General features: G+C 36.3%; 1 protein-coding gene across 1 annotated transcript; it reads right to left on the bottom strand.

Moving 5' to 3' along the window:
• Positions 1-2,014: 2,014 nt before the first annotated feature.
• On the bottom strand, positions 2,015-3,260 carry LOC145097703 (furry). The gene is made up of 2 exons (XM_079035337.1): positions 2,806-3,260; positions 2,015-2,206 (listed from the first exon to the last, which is right to left on the bottom strand). Exon 1 carries the CDS (start codon positions 3,188-3,190, stop codon positions 2,810-2,812), a length of 381 nt encoding a protein of 126 aa, XP_078891463.1. The 5' UTR covers positions 3,191-3,260; the 3' UTR covers positions 2,015-2,206; positions 2,806-2,809.
• Positions 3,261-22,422: the final 19,162 nt, after the last annotated feature.

The following is a 22,422-nucleotide window of genomic DNA, read 5'->3' as shown; positions in this document are numbered from 1 at the left end:
TTTGTCACGATGATTTGTTTGACGAATCAGACGAGGATTCTGATATGTTCGTTGAGAGTGAAGATTCCGACGAAGAGAGTGACGCTAGGGAGAATGATGCAGACGATCAAGGCGATGACGAGGACGATGAGGGCGATGACGAAGACGATGATTCCGAGTGACGTATTTTGGTTTAAATAAAATTAGGAAATTAATTATGTTTTCTATGTTGTGGGTTGTTTGATTTTTTTTTTTTGCTACTTATTTAAATGTTAGGTTTAATGTAATTTTTATTTTAATGAAATGCTTGTTATTTTTAATTAAATTTTATGTTTGATATTAATTTAAAAATTATAAATCATAAAAAAAATTATTTAATAAAAAAAACTGAGGGAAGGGCTTCCCATCCATTTCTTGGCTTTTAGGTGAGGGAAATGGAGGTATGACCCACAAAAAGTGAAGGAAGTTTCCCTCCCACACCCTCCGGTCTTATACCGTAAATCTTCAAAATATTCCAAACCTCACTTGCGACACATTTCATGCATAAAATAACATTTCTTAATCCAGAAAATATAATTCACACAGTTTTACGTTTTTTTTTTTTTTTTTTGTATATCTTTTCTTCAAAGTTCACTTATCCTAAAGTTATATCATGTAGTCAATACAATTTTATTATATATAAGAAAACTGTGTTGCCTAAATTTTGAGATATATGGAACTATTGGGTCTTATAATTGAGCAAAATGGGTTCTAAGTTAGAATTTTGGGGACACATGGAGGGATGTTGGATTCATAAGGTCCATCTATGGGTTGCATTTGGTTTTGGTTGTTGGAAATTCTAATGTGTCGATTTCTTTAGGTTTAGTTGGCCTATTTTTATTTGGGTTGCAACAGATTTGGGCTTAATTTCTCGCAGCCCATAAAAATTTATGAAAATTTGGTTTTGAAAATGCTAAGTTGGTTGTGTTAAACGACATCGTTTTGGCTTTTTATGTTTTTATACTGGTTTGCTTATGTTTTGTTTATTTTCATTTATTTTTCTTAAGTTCATTCAGAACAAACATAAACTAATAAACACAAAAAATATAATTTATAAAACCAATGAACAGTTCATTCGTAACCAAACCATAACTTAATTGGATTCAACTTTCTGTTGCCCTATTGGCCCATAAAGGGAGTTAGAAAAAATATAATTGCATAAGCCCATCTGTTTATCAATTTATGAGGTCCAAAAATGTCAAATGTCCTTTATATATATATATATATATATATATATATATATATATATATATATATATATATATATATATATATATATATATATATATATATATATATTTGGGTAACTGATTATTTAACCAATGTAATTTGTGAACGTAATAACAATTTTTGATATATTGGTAAGATTTACTTTTTTATCATTTAAGAAATAACCCTTTTATAACCTTTGCAATAAAATCGTTTATCAAACGGTAAAACACAATTATTAATTTACAACTTTTTAATATTTTATTCTCATTTTCATAATACCACTTTTTCAACAAAAAAAAAGTCATATTTGGTTATTCTTGTAGTGTCTTAAATGATCATAACTCAAAACATTTCAAGAGTTTGCTTAAATGATCTTACTAACACAACTTCATATAACAAAAGCCATCATCCAAACCTTATCTCCTACAACTCGTTTAACTACAACCGATTATCCCGTTTTAATTATCTAATACCACATAATCAGTTTCAAGACGTCACATCCAAACACTGTTGATTACAAATGACAGAACAGGACAGGACTGAACTGGACAAACTTCTAAGATTGTTTTTACGATAAGAATAAAAAAGACATTCACGTCTTCTCCACAAATGAGATTGACAATGAGTCTTTTTTAGTGGGACAAAAAAAGTAAAATTTGTATTCCACGGATATCAATCACAGTCTGAATCCAATGCACACCAAACATTCATCTGTTTTGTCATGTCCTGTCATATCCTACGAAACAAATGGGGCCTAAGAAACCACCACAAGGCCTACTACAGCTTATTTGGGAAACCTATTTGTTATTACAACACAAAGAACTTCAATTATGCTTTCAATAAAGCATTAGTAAAAGGTATTTTAAGTGTGTAGACATGAAAAAAATAAAAAGGAAGAAAAAGAAAAGTAATGTCCAAAAGAAACAACACCATTTAATTTATTTTTGTTGCAGGCAAGTCTTTCAAGAGATTAAACCTGGTAAGACAACATGAAAGAATACAATCAACTCAAGTATGTGATAACACATTATTAAAATATTGTGTTATGTGAATTAAGAAAACATTGAAAATATATGATGAAATAAATGGATATGTAATGGATCGAATAAGTAACATAAGGCTTAAACATATAGACATTACATAGTTGAGTTATAATGTTATATATGAAAGTATTGCAAACTTGAAATTGAAGTAATCATCTTTTTTCTGATTTTAACTATAAAGATCAAGAAATCAGTTTGAGGCATCAAATACAGGCCCTAATTATGCTCAAGGGTGTTTCTAATGGTGAACAATGACTACAAACTTATGATTCATCAACAATCTACTTAGCTCTTCGGTATACCTGTATTTGTGTATTGAAAAAACCCTAACTTTAAGGAAATGATAATAACGATTGTAGAAAGCACGAAGACATAGTAACTTGTAGTAATTCAGCTATATATCACTTTTCATTTCATCAACAAGCTAATTAAGCAAGCAATGTTAAGGGCAAATCAGAACCCCAAATGAAAAACAAAACCTCAAGTATATTTGAAATTTCAATCAATTTAGGAATTAAGGTTTAATTCTGACCTGATTACTTGCAATAACCTCCACCACAGGCATTGTAGTCTTCTTCAACTGCAGTTGTCAAATAAACCGGAGGGAAATCAGCGACATCAAACGACTTCTCCTTCATCGCTTTAACGATGTCATCTTTCTTCAGAACGGTGCGGCGGATGGGCGGGCGGTTACGGCGCTGATCGCGAGAGAAGTATTTGATGTCGAACACGGTTTCTGGATCGGAGGTTGGGACGATGGCCTTGGCCGGTTCAGTGGCCGGACAAAATGGCCGGTAATCGGCGGCAAGAGGCAGAGCGGACTTGTATTCTGGGTCAGCACATGGGCCAGTGATTTCCCATGGCTTCTTGATGTAGCGTCTTATGGTTTGAAGGAAGGATTTGCCTGCGGATGCCATGGCCGAAGATCTGGAGGAGAAGACGATGGGGATTTAGGTTTTTTTCTATAGAACTAGTCCCATTAAAGGGGGGTTATAGAAGTTTGGGGTGCAAAGTCACATTAACTAAATGTGTGGGGGTATAATGAAAAAAAGGAGGTTGGGTTGTCACAGTTTGGTATATTGCATAAACAGCCCCTGAAAGTATAATTGTCTCCAGAATTATTCTAACAAGCATAGACAAAATGCTTATCAAACATTTATATTTACATGGTCTTAAGGATTGTGATTTAGAATAATGACTTATTACTTTTTGGCCATCGGTATAAGGTTGAATGGTATATCCTTCACAATGGGACGTCGCGATTAGGGTGCAAACGAGTCGAGCCGAGCCCGAGCCTGGTCAGGCTCGGCTCGGGCTCGGGCTCGTTTAAGTTACATGAGGTTCGAGCTCGAGCTCGGCTCGATTCAATCTTTCTTGTACTGAGCTTGCTTCGAGCTCATAAATAATTATACAAGTTCAGCTCAGGCTTGGGATCGAGCTCGACTTGTTTTTTTGTTCGACGTGCCTAAATAAGCTTAAGTTCAGCTCGAGCTCGTTAAGAAGCTCGTTTATTAATACCTTAAATTCCTAATTGCCCAAATATATTTTTATTTTAATATATAAAATAATAATAAATTATATTATATAAAAGCTCGTTTAGGCTCGCGATCCTAATTGAGCTTAGTGACATAGGCTCGAGCTTAAGTTCATTTAATAAACGAGCTTAATATTAAGCTCAAGCTCGGCTCAGACTAATTTAAAATCGATTTCGATTCGAACTTGTAACGAGCCGATCTCGAGTAGCTCACGAGCAGCTTGGCTCGTTTGCACCCCTAGTCGCGATGAGTGGAGGAGGGCACGATCGTGCACAAAGTGGCAGAACTAGGGTTCCAAGGGGGGCATGTGTTACCTACTTACCCCCTCAAAATTTCATGCATAAGGTAGAGAATTTGCAAAATTTTTCAGTGTAGTGTTAATCCGACGTACTACCCCCAAAATCATGTGCGATACACCTCAGACTTTGTCCTTGTTCCGCAACTGCATGCACACCACCATAAGGGTAACATTGTGCTAAACCGGAGCCACGAGTGTGGCCTTATAGGGTCTTCAGCACCACCCTTCTATGAGCGTGTTGTCTCTCTTCCTCTCTCTTCTTTTTCTGTTATGGGATTTTGGCATGTGGGGAGTACTCCACATTATAATGTTTTGGTGATTTTGGTTGAGCTAGAAGAAACCGACGCCATTTGGCTTAAGAAGTATATATCCTAAAGCCTAAGTTAAAAGAATATTTATTGATTGAAAATGACTTTTAAAATAGTTTTTCTTTTCATCACTAAGAACATTCACAACCATCTGCATTGTTTATAGTTTTTATTTTTTATCATATCAGTTTTCTATTAAGTCTATCAAAATAAAAATTATTAACTTAAATATTTTCCAATCATTAACCATTTCAAAAGCTTTATTTTAAATCGAAGAATTTATCTTCGGCTTTGTTAAATGTTTTATGAAGCCTTTCCATCTAATTTGTTGTTTTTTTAAGTACATGTAATTTATTATTATAAAAAAATGACTTTAAATAAAATCAGTATATTACAATCAATAAACTTGAAATAAGTAGTACTAAATCTAGAATCCATATTTCAATTTTATCTTGTCGCGTGAGATTTAATAATACGTTATGACAGTTAAAATCATGACTTACAAATTTAGTATTTAATATCATGGATTAAAATGAAACAAATTAATTAATAAAAAAATGTTTTGAATGCCAAATATAACTAAAGGATTAAAATGTAACATTATTTAATAAAGAGTGTTAATTGTATAAAACACAATTTCAAAAAAATAAAACATATAGTTAAAAGTTGTTAGCTATATTTGACCAAAATATATTTTTTCTAACTATAAAAATAATTTAATGGGATTGATTCCAAATAATCATATGTTAAAAAACGGTGTAGATACTCGATGAGCTTTTAAGAAATGATTCTTTTTTCTGACTTCTTGAGATAAAAATTACAATACGTCATTTTAAACCTAATAAATATACGCTTCTTCTAATCTTCCTGCCGATCGCCAATTTCAATTTCTCCCTCTCTATTTTGTTAATTTTCTTCCATTAATCCCAACCATCATCCTACTTATAGCGATCGGTGAATTTTCATTCATAATCTACCTTGGTCATGTATCATCATAACCTTCATTTTCTTCAATATTGAGTAAGTGATCTATCATAGGTAGCCATCATTATCGTCTTTCAAGCTTCTCAATTGTTAGAGTTTTTTTTTTCTTTTGTTGCTTTTACGACTTATTGTATTCAATATCTTGTTTGATGTCAATTGATTCATTAGCTCAAGTGTAGATTTATAACCTCTCATAATGTTTCTAAACTTTTTACAACGTTGACTTTAGAGGTAACAAACAAATCAATAGGCTATAAATACGCAAAAACTACTTAGACCTTCTATATCGGTCCCTTCAAAGTTTCTTTTTAATGTCACTCACCAAAAGTTAATGTCACTTGTACTTGGTCTTTCAATTTGTGAAAGTCTTGCAATTGTTATATATTAATCATCACTAATAAATGAAAATAATTTTACCAAATGTTATTTTTTCCTTCAATTTGTTGAATGTCAATTTGTAGTAAGTTATATATATATATATATATATATATATATATATATATATATATATATATATATATATATATATATATATATTCTACTTGTCACTTGTCATTTATTTTATTTTTTATTTTCCAATAAATCATTAATTTAGTTTCCATAAATTAAATATATAACTATGTTAAATTTAAATTTAAATTTTCAATTTTTAATTTTAAATTCTAAAAAATTACAGTTTAAACTTTCATATTTAACATTTTGTTATAATTAACATGTTTAGTACATGAGTCTGATAACTAATCATGTAATTTTAATTTATTTATTTTTTGTATATTTATTTATTTTTAATTTTTTTTTCTCATAATTTTCACTTGTTTCAAATTTCAAACATAAATAAACTTTCTGTTTATTCCTTCGTATTTAACATTTTGTTTTAATCAATTCGTATAATATACGGGTCTCACTCCTAGTATTTTAATGAATCATATGGATGCTCTACAGGAAATATGAGTTATACCTTTTATAATCAATATAATAAATTTTCAACCATTCCTTGTATATTAACTTTTTCATTAAATAATCACATTTAATGACAACATGGCATTTGAAATGGCTTGCAAGCACCACCAACAATGTGGATGCTCTTATAGGAGAGAAAATAGTTTAACTAAAAAAATTATTATCTATATCGGGCTCGAAATTAACATTTATATAACATATTCCTTTACTATCCAACCAAGTTGGGGAATAAGTTGTGAATATCCAATATGTGAAGGTTCATCAACTGCTAATGGTTATCCCTTAGTTATTATGTGTGACAACTAAATTTTTTGTAAAAGTAAGTTGTGTATAGAATGTAATGAAAACCTTTGTTTTACATGTGTGTAATGATACAAAAAGGGTAATTTGGTCAAAATGACAAAAATATAAAATTATCGTTGTTATTACCTTTAGCTATTCTGTTATAAGTCAATTAGGTCATTAAAAATGATTTTGATAGAAACAAAGACAAAAATTAAAAAATTATGAAGAATTAAAAATTTACCTGAATTGATGAAAGTATGAACTTTGGAGCTTTATTAAACTAACCAAACGTAGGTATTAAAGAACAGGCAAGGTTGAAATAGAAATATGACATATAGAACTAAACAATATAAAAAGAATCGACTTAATTGGTAAGAGAATGAGTAAGTTATGAGCATGGACAGTTAAAACAAAATTCATTCAAAGCTAACTGGATTTTATAAAATTCCAAGATAACATCTTTGAGGATTAAAAACTACATACTTATAATGATTCAAAAAGAGCCATAAAACTGAAAGTTATAGACATTATGTCATTGGAAACATAGGAAAAAGATTCAAGAAAATTTAAGTTAAAACGAAACAATTATTATAACATACCAAAAATCAAGATAAAATTTTCAACTTTAAAACCAGCTCAAAAAACATAAATGTTTACAAAACATAGTTTCCAAATGTCAAGAACATAAATCAGAGTTTTTCCATAAACAAATCTCATAAACTTCGAAGGATGTGCACGATCAAGCATTCACCTTGCCCCTATCATCTAAAGTACTTGAAACCATAACAATCAAACTATAAGCCAAAGCTTAGTGAGTTCCCCCAAAATACCACATACCACCAAACAGATAAAACATTGTATTTATGAGCCTTTAGCCTGACTGGACCGCCTCGCAAGGCCTACAACTTCTTTGGATCGCTCTCTGGGCCTTCAGCCTGATTGGACCGCCTCTCGGACCTTCAGTTTATCGGACCTCCCCGAGTATCTTTGCCTTCAGCATAAAGCAGGATCGCCTCAACCCAGCAAACCATAACATGTCGATATATACATTAGCAATCAATAACCAACAATACATGTAATCATACAAATCTACCAATCTAAAGCATACTCAGTGAACACATGTAATCATACAGATTTACCAATCTATCATATAACCATCATAACATCAATCCAATATAGCAGGATGCATAATCCATTGGGCCAAGTACAATGAAGAAAACTCACCTCACAATCTGAAATGTAGTTGAATAATCACAGCTCCAACTGCTGACTCTACCGGTTACCTATACAATAAACAGTGACCAAAGCTCAAACTACTACCCATAATATCCCAAATGACCTAAGGTTAAACTAGGTCGAAGTTAACGGTCAACAGTCAAAAGTCAAAGTCAAAGTCAACTCTAGCTAGTCGTCATGTCATGGCCTTCCTTGGCCACGTCATGGCCACAAATCGACAAAATAGAAGGGTCTCGACCCAGTTGCCGCATTGTGGCAACCTAAGCCACGCCATGGGGACTGGTATCAACAGATTAAACCATTAAGTCATATTTCCCTCAACTTCAAGAGCTCCAAAGATCAGATCTTGTCCTTCCCATGGTCATGATGGATAAAGTTTCCAACTTTATTCCTCAAGACCCCTCAATAGGTCAAGATCCCAAAACCTAACCCATAAGGATAAGTTAATGCATCAAAACTCTCATTAAGCACACAATCCTTAGAGTTGCACCTCCAAAGTTTCTAGATAGACTTCATACTCCTAATAAACTCTATGGAAATTCATGTCCAATTCATGTCCTTTCCAGTTTAGGTCAAATTATGACCATAAAGACTTACACTTGAAAACAAGATCAAAAACTCCATAGATTCTCAAATCTGGAACACATGACACTAGAATGATCCCCTAAGTCCATAAAGTTGACAATTTTATGAGTTTCACCTATCCAAATTCTCATACTAAGAAGATTTAGGGACTAAAGAGCTAGATCTAAGGATAAATAACATAAAGGTTGAATCATGGGGACTTACAAAGGTCCATAAACATAAACAAGGTTGGTGAGGAGATTTACTTGCTAGAACCAAGCTCAAATATGCCTTTTATTTCTTCAAATGACACCAAAAACACACAAGAACTTTAAACGTTAGCAATGGAGGCTAGGGGGTTTCCTTTTGGAGGCTGAGGGAGAGTGAATGAGGTTGGGGTGGGCAACCATAGGCATCACATTCCTTAAATAGGGGCTCAAACCCCGAATTAGGGTTTTTCATTAAATAACGGTCACGTCGTGATGACTTATGCCACATCGTGGCGCTGAATTAAGGCCACAAGGATTCTTGCTTTGGCCACGCCATGGGACTTGATCACCACGTCGTGGCTACTATAGGTCCAATTCTTAATTAATTTATTTAAATTACCTAAAAGGAACATCCCTGAAACTTGGCCTTACAACTATGGTCATTTAGAAACAACTAGTTTAAAGCATAAAATGGCAAAAATGGGTATGGACCCATATTCCTGACTTAATAACTCAATATTCATACACATTCAACTAAAGATGTATGAAGAGAAGTTGTAGTAATCCTTATTAGATGTTAAGGGATATAAGATTCATTTAAATTTGCTATCGTATGCAGAATCTATGATAGTTACACGATGAGAAGACACAAGGAAAAAAATTTAGGAAAAAAGACTTGAAAATTTCCAAGTGTGGGAAGCAAGCCACGTGGGCCGCATCAGCATGTGGGTTGATTGTATAAAAATATCATAACCCAATTTCAAAATTCATGTAGGTCGCACGATTCTCAAGCCTAAATCAAAATGGGTCATGTGATGGCTTTTCACTGGCGTGTACTAGTAGTGCATGGCTGGCCGACCACCGACCCTTTAGGCACACATGGTTGGTTATTCGATCATGAAGTTTTGCCATATTTTTACCACACACACACACACACTCTCTCTCTCTCTCTCTATCTATCTCCTCTAGACGGTGACATAGAGCACGTATCATTTGGAGGTGATTTAGTCCCCAAATTAACCCATTTCGTACCAACTAACACCATATTCCACCAAAATCTCTAAAAAATTCTAATGTGTGCTCTTTGTGAGAACATTATGTGTAAAATGAACTTAAGCTAAACTAAAGATCAAATCAAAGTTCTTTTGATAATCAAGTGAAGAAAACAATGTAACACACTAATTCTTTCATTTTGTATGGACTGAAAATGGGAAATCATGAGATGAACTCAGGAACCCTAATTCATCTTAAACCCTAATTTTTATGGTTTTATTATATGATGTAATCGGGATGAGATAATGATAATAAAATTTGTATAAACATATATTTCACAAGAAATAACATGAATTGGATGGGTTTACTTAGTCATTGATTCAAGAATTTTATGATATGGAGACTTTACATAATTATAAAGGAAATGAGTTCCTACTAATTGTAAATGGTATACATAAGTAATATAATATTATATGCTTGGTATAAAATTAAAATTAAAAGTGTGAGAGGATGAATTAAAGATTTCATACGTGTCATGAAATATTATGAAATAAGATTAATGTATAGTAGGATTGTTATATGTATTGAACTTATACAATTGAATTGATGAGAAAGTGACAAACAATATTATATGAATTAGAAGTTCAAGAACTCAATAGAATGACAAAGGGAAAGAAGGATCAGAGTGAGACAGTCTAACAATAATATGTGAGTGATATATATATATATATATATATATATATATATATATATATATATATATATATATATATAAAATATTGGTTAGATGGCATAAATAAAGTTTGATTGTAAAGATCAAATTTTAATATTGTTTATATTATGATAATTGTATTTTGGTTCACACTTGGAACCATGAAACATGTTTAGGTCAAGTTTGAGATATGTTGATGTTTTAATTTTAAGATTGCTATGAGATTCATATTTAAATACATCATGCTAGATTGATCTTGTTTATGTTTTGGTTAATCAAACATTGATTGAATTTCGAGTCAAGTCATGAATGCAATCATTTGGAAAATATATCCATGTAACAGTATAACACCCGTCTCCCATAATGGATTAGAGTATGGCACAAATGAAAAAAAAAGAATGGTTTTTGAGGAAAACCATATGTCATGACTTGACAAGAAGGTTGTCACGACATGACATACCAAATATGTGAGCATGTTTCAGATGGCTGTCACAACGTGACGATAGTTCCAACTCAAGCCCGTGATCTTTTAGGGTTTCCCCTATATTTAAACCTCTAACCTCATATTTATGGCATCAATTTACATCCTTCATCACCCTTAAGAACCTTGAAGCAAACCCTAATACCCCATCTCCATTTTTGAGCTCATTTTTGTGTTCTTAGTGGCTTTTGAAGAAAGAAGAAGACCTTTTTTGTGAAAAGAGCACATTGGGAAGCTTGGAGACTTCTTTTGAGAATCTTTTGTACCATTGTGAGTGATCAAGTTCCAATGTTTATGCTTTAGGTTGCTAGATCTATGCTTTTTGTCCCTTTTTAGACTTTTTTGGGAAAGTTTGGGTGGAGGGATTCCATAAAGTTAGGAACTTTATGAATCCTTGAGGAACCTTGAAAGTTATATGCTTTGGATCTGGAGATTTGGTGTGGTTTTGACTCCATGCATGGGATTTTGGTTCCATTTTCACCATTTTGACCTATCTTGAGTTTAAGGAATGCATTAGACTTCATGTTTATAAAGCACCGATCTTTAGAAGGTTTTGGGGGTAAGAAAGCCCTATGAGAAGTTATGATGATTGGATTAATGGATAAGGGGCTTAATGCATTAATCTACCCCGAAGCGGTTCTCACGATGTGACCATATGAAAGTCATGACGTGACGATGAGACTTATCGGCTATTTTAGACGAATTCTGAAATGACGTGGTTTTGATCTCGGATGAGTTATCCGTAATTAGAGTTTTGGATTGGGATTGAGTTCATGGTCTGGCCATAACGTGAGGGCAGTTGTTGAGGGTTTTGGCTATTGACTTTAACTTTGATCGTTAAGTTTTGACCTTGGTTGACTTTTGGTCAATTAGCTAGTTTTAGAAGGTGAACTAAGGGTTTACCTTGTGTGGTTTATTAGGATGCATATATCACCCGTTCATTTGTTGTGTGTGAGAGAGCGAGAGAGCTATTAGTTGTTGGCTATGTCTACGAGGTGAGTCTTCTCACTATACTATGTAGGATGTTAGTTGTCCTTGTGTTACTTGCATGGAAGACCATGGTGTAGCCCTTGGCATGTATATGAAAAACTAGGGTTTGGCTCCTAGCAATTGTATGAAAGACTAGGATGTGGATCTTGACACTTGTATGTAAGACCAGGGTTTGGCCCCGAGCATGGCAAGAAAAGACCATGATTTTGCTCATGGCTGATAGTGACAGTAAGACTATGGTCCGGCCCATACCATTCCATATCCTATGTATGGTATGTGGTATTTTGGGGAACTCACTAAGCTTTGTGCTTATAGTTTTTTGGTTAAAATATTTCCATGTACTTCGAGTTCCAAAGGGTAGGGCCCGTTGTCACACCCCCGGACCAGACGACAAAAACGTCCGGAGGCGGGTGACTTCATTGTGCAGTATCATAATAATTGAATATAAATGAAACAGAGCAATCCAAACATCATACATTGAGATAACAAACTTACATTGTTTACATATTGTATTTGTTCTTCGAGTTACACAAAAGATACATAAGTAGAAAAGAATCAAAACTACAGCTAAATGATCTTGCACTAGTGTCCCTTGTTTCCTGCTTACTAGATCCCTGAGAATACAATTCATTTTGAAAAGCGTCAACTAAAAGTCGGTGAGTTCATAAGCATTTTTGTATAAAATCGTTTACAGTTGTTTAGAATTGTTCTCGTTGTACTTTCAGAAAATCAGATATTTTCTATGAAATCGTTTGAAGTCTTGCCTTGAAAATCATGGATATATGTGTGCATGTCATTACTTTTGTTCATCCTTATAAGGAGTGATTTTGAAAAGTAGTGTGATTTGTAAAGCGAGCTGTGTCCGGGAATAGTTCTTTTGAATAGTAACAATCAACCGTCTCAAGAAAAATCCCTTATTTTCAAAAAGGAAATATGGTTGAAAATCATGTTCCTCTTATCGAGTGAAATTGAGTGTGTGTGCGTTCTAGTTTATCATTATCGAAATCGTAAAAGAATCGTTTTCCCCAGAAAATCCTATATTTTCTGCTACAAAATAATTGTAAGTTCTGGTTTATCGTTATCGAAATAGTAGAAAATCGTTTTCTCTAGAAAATCCTATATTTTCTGCTATAAAATATTCGTAAGTTCGGGTTTATCGTTATCGAAATCGTAGAAAATCATTTTCTCCAGAAAATCCTATATTTACTGCTATAAAATATTCATATGTTCTAGTTTATCGTTATCGAAATTGTAGAAAATCGTTTTCCATAGAGTCCTACGCTTTTTACTTTGTAAAATAGCAGTATTTCGACTCTATGCTCGTTAGGAGAAAGAATCATGGAAATTGTGGACATTTTATATGGTGAAAAGAAAGGACAGTCAACGCAAGAAATGCGGATCACCACCTATCACGTATATGACAGTTAACCCAACGTGCCAAATTTTATTTATGAGGTTTTCCTGACATAAATTTCTAGTTAATATAACATATTCTAGTGAGTCGTTATAACCATACTAATCATGACGGAGTGCCTGTTTTGGCGTTTCTCAGGCGCCCTCGGTTTGGAAAAGACATTTGTCACCCTAGACTGGCCTGTCTAGCTGTAGCGAACAACGAAGGTGCGGGGTGTCAACCCCGTATAGATCTATACACAAATTCCCGCTCTCCCCAGGAGACTCTGGCTATAACTCCTTACAGGACTTAGACGTACACTAATATTTTTATATTTAGTTACTTTTGAGATTTGTCTGACTAAAATATTAACAACCTTTTGAGCAATCGTTAGAGATTCATTATTTGTTAGATAAATAGTGAAACTCGTACTTATCAAATAGAAATATCGTTCTCGTTCCATATCGTTGATTGTGCTCGTTAACTAGGTGCTCGTGTTCGTTCCTTTTCGTTTATTGAAAAATAAGTCATTTTAGTCAAGAGAAAAAGTGTCAAGTTATAATTTATATAAATTTATAACTGCCGGTTATGACACGCATTTTTTGTTTTATGACATATATAACATTACTTATGTTCTTGGAAGTTTTATGACAGCAGCTTATGACATGCGAATGTTTCTGTCATGAGGGATCTACTTGTATATTTTCTTGATGCAAACTTTGGTGTTGAATATTTATAGAATACTCCTTAATAGTTTGCAAAATAGTCACAAGGTTTCTATTTTCGAAAAATCACTAGAAATGGTGTCCACTTAGTAAGATCCCTTTTATAACTTTTTATCTTTAGACATGAAAGCATATAGATAAAGGGGTTAAGTTGGACACACTCAATAGTTGAGAGGCTCTTTGGTTCAAAGTATCCTCTGTTCTTTAGGAAATTTAGAAATCATTTGTTCATGAGTATATTACTAAATAATAATTTAATAATATTTCACACACACATACAAACATACGTATATATGCAATCATTTAAGAATCTAGGCAAGATTTGACTTGTACTCTCCCCCAAAAACATTAACACATTGAAAAAGGTGGTGTATGAAGCTCACCTTGAGTTGGTTGAGGAGTTGTTTCGAGTTATGGAGTGAAGATCTCAAGCTTGAACTCTTGCTGAGATGAGGAACTTCCTTGGGAGGGATGCTTTCCTAAGGATGATCATCACATATTATTATGAATCAAATAATATGGATTCATCTTGAAATATAATAAAATATTAGATGAGTGGAGGAATTTACCTTAAAATTTCTCAGGAAGAAGTTGAGAAATTTCCTTTCAGCAAGATCCTCTATTCTTGCTTGAAGATGAGTTTTTGAGAGAAAATGGGGAAAAGTGAGAGAGAAAGTGGAGTCTAAACTCCCTCACTATCGTTGCTTTGGAGTATAAGGAAAAGGGATGAATCTTTGGTACATGGGTATCTGGTGGTCCATGCATGGATATTTGGTGGGTAAAGCATGAAGTACTGTGATTTGCATGGGAAATGAGGAATTTCATCAAATCACAAAGTCAATCCTTTTGTCCTTTTATTGATTTAGGATAAAGTTTTCCTAAATCCCAACCATTTGTTTTTATGAAGAATATGCTTAAAATAATTAATTTTAGCATAAAATAGGGGTCTAAGGGGTTTAGGATAGGAAAAATAAAAGTTTGGTGTAATTTCCAGCATCAAAATGCCTTAAAATGGTGAAAAAGTCCGAAAATAATGAAAATTCTGAGTAAGGGTTGGTTCTTGCGAGGGTCCGAAATGGTTAGGAAGGGTTCCAGAGTCAGCTCTTAATTTCCGGAGTCATTTGGGTTATTTCCGAAGCTGCTAGGTGAGTTCCGAAGCTCTTCTCCTAATCCCGGAGTCCACAGGCGAGATCCGGAGTGGCCTTCTCGGATCCGAAGTCGCGTGCGAGCCAACAGTCCGGACCGAGGTGTGAAGCCGGCTACAACTTTCGAAGCGAAGCGAGGCGAGGCAAGAGGCTTCCGGAGCTGCGAGATTTCGGAATGGGTGGTCCGGATGAGAGGCTTCCGAAGTGGTTCCTCCTGATTTCATCGAAGGGTGTCCAGACTAAGAGGGTTCCGAACCAAGAGGTTTAGGACCAAGAGGGTTCTGGACCAAGAGGGTCCTTTTGGGGTTTCCTCTTCCGGTTTTGAGCTGTTTTCGACTAAGGAAGGTATTTAGGGAGATTTGAGAGAGATTTGAGATACGTGGAGAGATTTGGGAGAGATTTCACATACTTAGAGAGATTTGGGAGAGATTCACTATTCTTGGAGAGATTTCACATACTTAGAGCGATTTGGGAGATATTCACTATTCTTGGAGAGATTTGGGTGAGATTTCACATACTTGGAGAGATTTTGGAGAGATTCACTATACTTCGAGAGATTTGGGAGAGATTTCACATACTTGGAGAGATTCACTATTCTTGGAGACATTTCGCATACTTAGAGAGATTTGGGAGAGATTCACTATTCTTGGAGAGATTTGGGAGAGATTTCACATACTTGGAGAGATTTGGGAGAGATTCACTATTTTTGGAGAGATTTGCATTCTAACACTATATGGCTCCTTAGGAACTCATATTGAACACTTAGGAGTGTTAGCACAATCTCACAATAGACTTTACTTACCTGAGGACGAAATTTCCTAGCCAAAAGTGCTAGTTGTGACATCATTCCCCCGTTAGAGGGAATTTCGTCCCGAAATTCTTTCGAAGGGTAGGGTTATGAATGCGAAAATAGGTGAGGGTACTTTCGAGTTATTTGGTCTTTATGTTCCCTGGTGAATATCGGCTCACGCCTAGCGTTCCCTTGAACCTTCAACATCCGGATGCGGCTTTGTTTGGTGTTCTTAACTTTCCCGTTCATTGTCTCTATAGGCGGATCAATGTTTAGGAGGTTCTAGTTCGCCTTAGTCTTGTCTGGTGGGACTGGGAGGGTTGTTCGATAGACACTTTGTAGGTTTGATACATGGACTGCAGGGTGTGCGTTACGAAATTCGAATGGTAATTGGAGTTGGTAGGCTACCGGCCGATCTATGCGAGGATCTCGAAGGGTCTGGTGCATCGGGAGTTTAGTTCACTTTTCCCTTTTGATTCAAGTTACTTATCCCCGATGGGAGTTCTTAAATTAATACCCCGATTCCCTACTTGGGACTTCAAGGTTTTAAGATGTTATCAGCATAGCTCTTTCATTGGCGTTACTATAGTTAGGGTCGTGTTCGGGTTTGAACCATCCTTTTCGTGGTTTGTCGAATAATCTCGGGTCTAGTGAGTGTACTATTGGGTGTTTGTCATCTTGTCGGCTGGGTATCTCCCATCTCAACCTAATAGAGGATGATCTGCACCTCTGGCCACATAGGGCCTCGAGGGGTGCAACTCCTATGCTAGAGTGCTAGTTGTTGTCATATGAATACTCGATTAGAAGCAAGTGGGCATCCAACTTTGTCAATGTCCACTGCACATGCTTCTCTTCGGGGTGTGGATTCGTGTTTACCTTGACCTCGATAGGTGAAATTTTCTAGAGTTTCGGTGGTCTTACACTTGTGAGTGTTGAACACATGGAAGGAGAAATATCCTAACCTGGGTCTTTGGTTAATCGGAGACTATGAGTTACCGGGCCCTTTCTTGGCGAGACCTTTTGAATGGTCTTTTAGGAATCGGGATCCTGGTGTCCTAGAAGTAGAGTTTTCTAGGTCTTAAGAGTTGGTACTATGGTCACCAAGGTTGAGTTTGCGTGATGTAGTTGATCTTATGAGTCTTAGATTATCTTGGGAGTTTTCTCCTTAGGGTCTATCCAACTAATGGTGGGTCGGCCTTGGCCAGTTCCTTGCTGTTGATTAATTGTGTCTCTGATTCGGGGTAAGGATTATCGATCCTTGAGGATGGGTTTTGTTTGGCTTAATCGTAGCCGGTGATGCCTATGGCGATTTCGTTTTTCTCCCCTTATGAGTTAGACAGGTGCCCCTGCATTTAGGGACTGGGTCTAATGTTTCCTTTACATAATATGCCGATCTTATGATCAGACACTATTCGTTCTTGTGACTGTGCTAAGTGGTGTCGGGTGTTAAGTCATTGAGGTGATTCTAGGAGTCGAGGTGATTATACCTCTGCTTAGCACATGGTTGAGGTTTTCTAAGAGATTTTGGGAATCTCTGTAGGAATGTTGGAAGCTTTTTGGATCCCTTTTTATGCCCTTTGCTCCTTGATTTTTAAATTTTGCTGGGGCTAAGGAAGGGCGTGGTATTTCTTACGCTAGAACTTAGGCGTCTAATTGATAGGGATTTCGTCGTTAGCGACTGAACAAGTTTCGTTATTCGATTGAAAAGATAAAAGTTTATTTGCAGAGCTCGAGGTTTGTAAGGTGAGAATCAAGCCTATCTGTGTCAACTGATGACATCGGGCTCCTTGTTGTTACATCGATTTGAGGAGTATTGGTTGTTAGGAATGATAGGGTGTTTTATGTTCAAGCTCCTATCATTACTAGTTTTGTTTTGGTTGTTACCATTGGGTCTATCTCGTTTCTGCTTGTTAGGAGTTCTAGTGTTCGTGTTCTTATCGTTTCCAGTTTCGTTTTCGTTGTTACCATTAGGTCTATCTCGTTTCTACTTGTTAGGTGTTCTAGTGTTTGTGTTCTTATCGTTGCTAGTTTCATTTTTGTTGTTACCATTGGGTCTATCTCGTTTATGCTTGTTAGGAGTTCTAGTATTCGTGTTCTTATCGTTACCAGTTTCGTTTTCATTGTTACCCTTGGGTCTATATCATTTCTACTTGTTAGGTGTTCTAGTGTTCATGTTCTTATCGTTGCTAGTTTCGTTTTCGTTGTTACCATTGGGTCTATATTGTTTCTGCTTGTTAGGTGTTCTTGGCGACACGAGGGTGATTGTTATAAGTCAAGGGTATTCGTAATCTGACTTCTGCCAAGGTTTTACACTATAGATGGATGCGACCTGACCGCACATACTTAGGATTTTAAATGGTAATTAACTTGGGGTTCTGTCCTAATCAACATTCAGACCAGGGCTAGGAAAAAGATGTGGTGTCGCACGTTCTTAGTTTATAGAATCCTAACTATATACGATACCAACGTTCATATGGAACCATTCATGGTCCATTAGTAAGGATTCTCTAGCTTCTCCGCAATTTACGGATTCGCTCGAATGGGGAAATAGTTTTCGATTATGTTTTCAATTTTCATGACCATTCTGTGAAAATTCGTTACATAAAGTTGATCGTTCGAAACGTACCAAAAATCTCAGTAGGGTTTCTTGTCGTCAACTCATGTCTAGTCGTTGACTCTTTTGTTAGTCATCTCTATTGGACAATCTCTCTTGAGATGTCTTGTTGCACCATACTTGTGGCAAACTGGGCTTACTTTTGCGTTGAGGGTTGGGGCAACGCATGGGACCGGGGCCCTACAGTAGCGGGAGGTGTGCCCCATCTTGTTGCACCTTTTGCAACAAAATGTCTGACAGACTCCCCAATGATGGTATTTGCACTTGTTGCAGGGTGGATTGTTCCCAAGTTATGGTTGTCTCGATGGGGAAGGAGTAGGGCTGGTAGGGGTAGGGACTGGTCCTACTTGTTGCCTTTTAGTAAAACTTTGAGTCGAACTACCTCCTTTTTCTTTCCCGAACTTTCGTTTCTTGTTATTAGGTTTAGGTTTTTGAGTGCATGGGTGAGCTGTTCTTCGTTGGTTTCCTTCGTTATTGTTACGATCGAAGTTACTGACGCTGTTTCCAACTTCTTTTGTGTGTTGGCATTGAAGTATGCCATGACAGCTGCCACAACCGCTGTTATAGTGGCTTGGAAAGTGGCGGAGTCTATTCATAGGTGGTGCATGGTCGGGATACCGGTTACCTTCATGAGAAGACATAACTCTGTTGTACACGAAAAGTGAGCTTGTGAGTACTCATAGTTAGTTCCAAGTGAGTTTACTCATATAATCCTAACGTACTGGTGTTGATCGGTTCAACCTACATCCCCATGATGCAGTTATGGTGGAGGGTGGGAACATGTATTGTCTGATGTAAAGTCCGTCGTCATAGCACATAACTAGCAATATGGTTAACGGGTTTGGTTGTATGGATTCTTAGAGGATGTACTCCTCTTGGTTTACTATTACTGGTTGCGACTTAAGGCATTATGAACCTAAAGCGAGTAGTGTGGTGATCCTCTCTTGGCGCACAAAGTGCTTGGCCATTCCACATATATTAAGGGTGCCCTTTTTGTGTTCCTTACACTGTTAAGGCTGTCCTAGCCTCGATTGCTATGAGCGGTGGTTTTTAAATGACCATCTCCTCTTTTAAGGAGTGTGCATGGTCTACATAGCTCTCTGGTCCTACTAGTGGTTTTGTAAGTCATTTGTAATGGCGTTCTTGTTACTTGTGGGGGATCGGATTTACGCTGTTGCACACCGGGTTTTGCATATGGTCTCCATTACTCCATGACGGAGGATTGGAAACTGGGAGTCAGTTTGGGTTACTCGTGACCCAAACGGACATCTGATTCGTGAGGGTGTTAGCTATCGGAGTTCGGCACGTGGCGATTGTGGATCAGATTGTCTTTTGTGGAGATGCGCCCTAAACCAGGTAGGAGTCAATTGCTCAACTCGTTTTTGCATGGGTATCGTTTTGTTTCTAGGTATGTTTATCCCAGGAGTACCTATATGGTGTGGTTACGTATCTGGGAGGGGAAAGATGAAAGGGTCTCAGGTCTACTATCAGTTGGGTAAAGCTCGTCAAGGGTTTCCTTGGCGCTTTTATCCTTGCTGGGTTCTTAATCGTAGTTCTCCATTTCACAATTCATCTCTGGGTATCCCTTAGGATCCATTTCTGGATTTTTCCTCTTGGGCTTCTTTTGGTCTCTCCTTACCTCACCCGCAAATCATCGTGATAGGGTAGTAGAAGTCTGGGTGAGGAATGTCAATTATGTTGTTTGTGGAAGAGTCACGGCTCGAGATATACATGGATGGTTTAGATGTGAGGGGTTTATAGTATCCTAAAATACTCCTATAGTATTTTAAACTTGATGTTTGAATTCTACTAATCTCTTGTGTGCATAGTTGTTAGGTTTTAGGTTTGTTGCAACACCACCATTACTCCCAAGCACATGTTGGTCATATCTCAGATAAATATAGTTGATCAGGCTATATTGATCCCATATATGATTACATAATTGCCCATGTTTGACTGTAGTGTTCAACCTTTAATTACTTTTGGTTTCTTCTCATTATGATACTGGGTTAGTAATTGTGTATACTTTTATAAAATACTTATCTTTTTAAAGTATACTTTTAGACAGAGTTTGTTTTAGTCCCATTGTATTTATAGTTGTATATCTCATATGGCTAGATATACCAGTTCACTATAAACAATGCTCAGATACCAATCTGTCACACCCCCGGACCAGACGGCAGAAACGTCCGGAGGCGGGTGACTTCATTGTGCAGTATCATAATAATTGAATATAAATGAAACAGAGCAATCCAAACATCATACATTGAGATAACAAACTTACATTGTTTACATATTGTATTTGTTCTTCGAGTTACACAAAAGATACATAAGTAGAAAAGAATCCAAACTACAACTAAATGATCTTACACCAGTGTCCCTTGTTTCCTGCTTACTAGATGTAACGCCCGGGTTTCAGGGCTAAGCATTTTTGTCAATGTAATAGTCTAGGTCAACTCTTGTAACTCTCTTGAAGTAATAAAGATGAAATATTTGAGTATTATGTGAATTATGTGTATTTATGTGCTTATAATTTAATTATAAATGTATAATTAATAAATAATAAAAATAAGCGTCAAAATTAAAGTGTGAGATAAACCCGATATCTCTACATAAAGTTGTAGAATATGTCTCAAGGTTTCCGTACATATAAAGAACGCCGAAATCCGAGTTATAACGAAGAAGTTATGACCCGTCGATGTTTTTCGGCAAAACCGGCACGGCACCGGGAAGCGTAAATAGTGAATTTACGATAGAGCGAGATTTAGCCTTAGCGATCTAAACGAAAGTCGTAGAATATGTTAAACTAAGAACATCGATAAAAAGAACGCCCAAATCTGACTTCGTATGAAGAAGTTATGATTTTTCGAAGTTTCGGAATAGCAGTGTACAGCCCGAAATTCGAATATTAGATCGAGCGGCTTTTGGCCGACACGACCTGAACGAGAATCGAAGATCTCGTTAAGGGTAGCGTAAGGAGAAAAAGATGGGTGAAAACGGATGTCGGATGAAGAAGTTATGAGGATTTAACGGACCAATCGTGTCCCGGCCCGTTAATAATATAAAATTTAAAATCGAGCAAAAATTAGCCGATGGTGTCTAAACGAAAGTTGTAGAGTACGTTCCCACCTTCGCGTGGATATAAAGAACGTCGAAAACGGAGGTCGTACGCGAAAGTTATGAATTTTTAAAGATGAGCATGCAATTTGCGAAATCTGATGCGAAACTGGTGACGTGGCGCGTTGTGGGCCGTCCGATGAAGTCTCAGATCTCGCTTCGGATCATGCCACGAAGCCTCGCCCTACGCCCCGCGTACGAGATCCGGAACGCCCCGCGTAACCTCGGTCTGATCCATCCGACGAATGCGAGACAGCTGGGTCCGAGCTGGTGATCTTATCCGAGGAGTACGCCCAGCGTACCCTCGGTACACCCAGCGTAATTCCGAGCTTCGGTCCCTATAAATACCATGCGAATTCTTCCGGATTTTTCACACATTTTCACTTCTCTCTCTAAACTACTTTCTCTCTCTAACCCTTTTGGAGTTCCCTAAGCCCTAGTTAAACCCTTAGCACCCTAGGGAAGCCCCGAGGCTCCCGGAGTCCCGAGAAAAAGGAGTTTTTCGGTTTCGAAACGCTGCTCCAATTAAGTTCCGGTTTTCGATAAAATCCGCTGTAAGTATGCAACGCTTACGCAAATTTTAATATAGCTTTCAAATAATTATAGGAATGTTATTAGGTCCTTAAAATAATTATTTGGGCTATTATTATGAGTTATATCGAGTATTATTAACGCTTAATAATACTCGGACTAATTAATTTGTCGCGGTTATCGTTAAACTAAACCCTAGTGGTATCGATACTAGGTTTTATCGAAGGAATATCGTTTTGAGAGTATCGAAGCGCTGTCCGAGTGCTGAGTCACCACCTA

Source organism: Lactuca serriola, chromosome 4, assembly GCF_051521515.1.
Source record: "Lactuca serriola cultivar US96UC23 chromosome 4, Lser_US96UC23_V15, whole genome shotgun sequence".
Lineage (NCBI taxonomy): Eukaryota > Viridiplantae > Streptophyta > Magnoliopsida > Asterales > Asteraceae > Lactuca > Lactuca serriola.
This window is presented reverse-complemented; position numbering and strand designations above follow the sequence as displayed.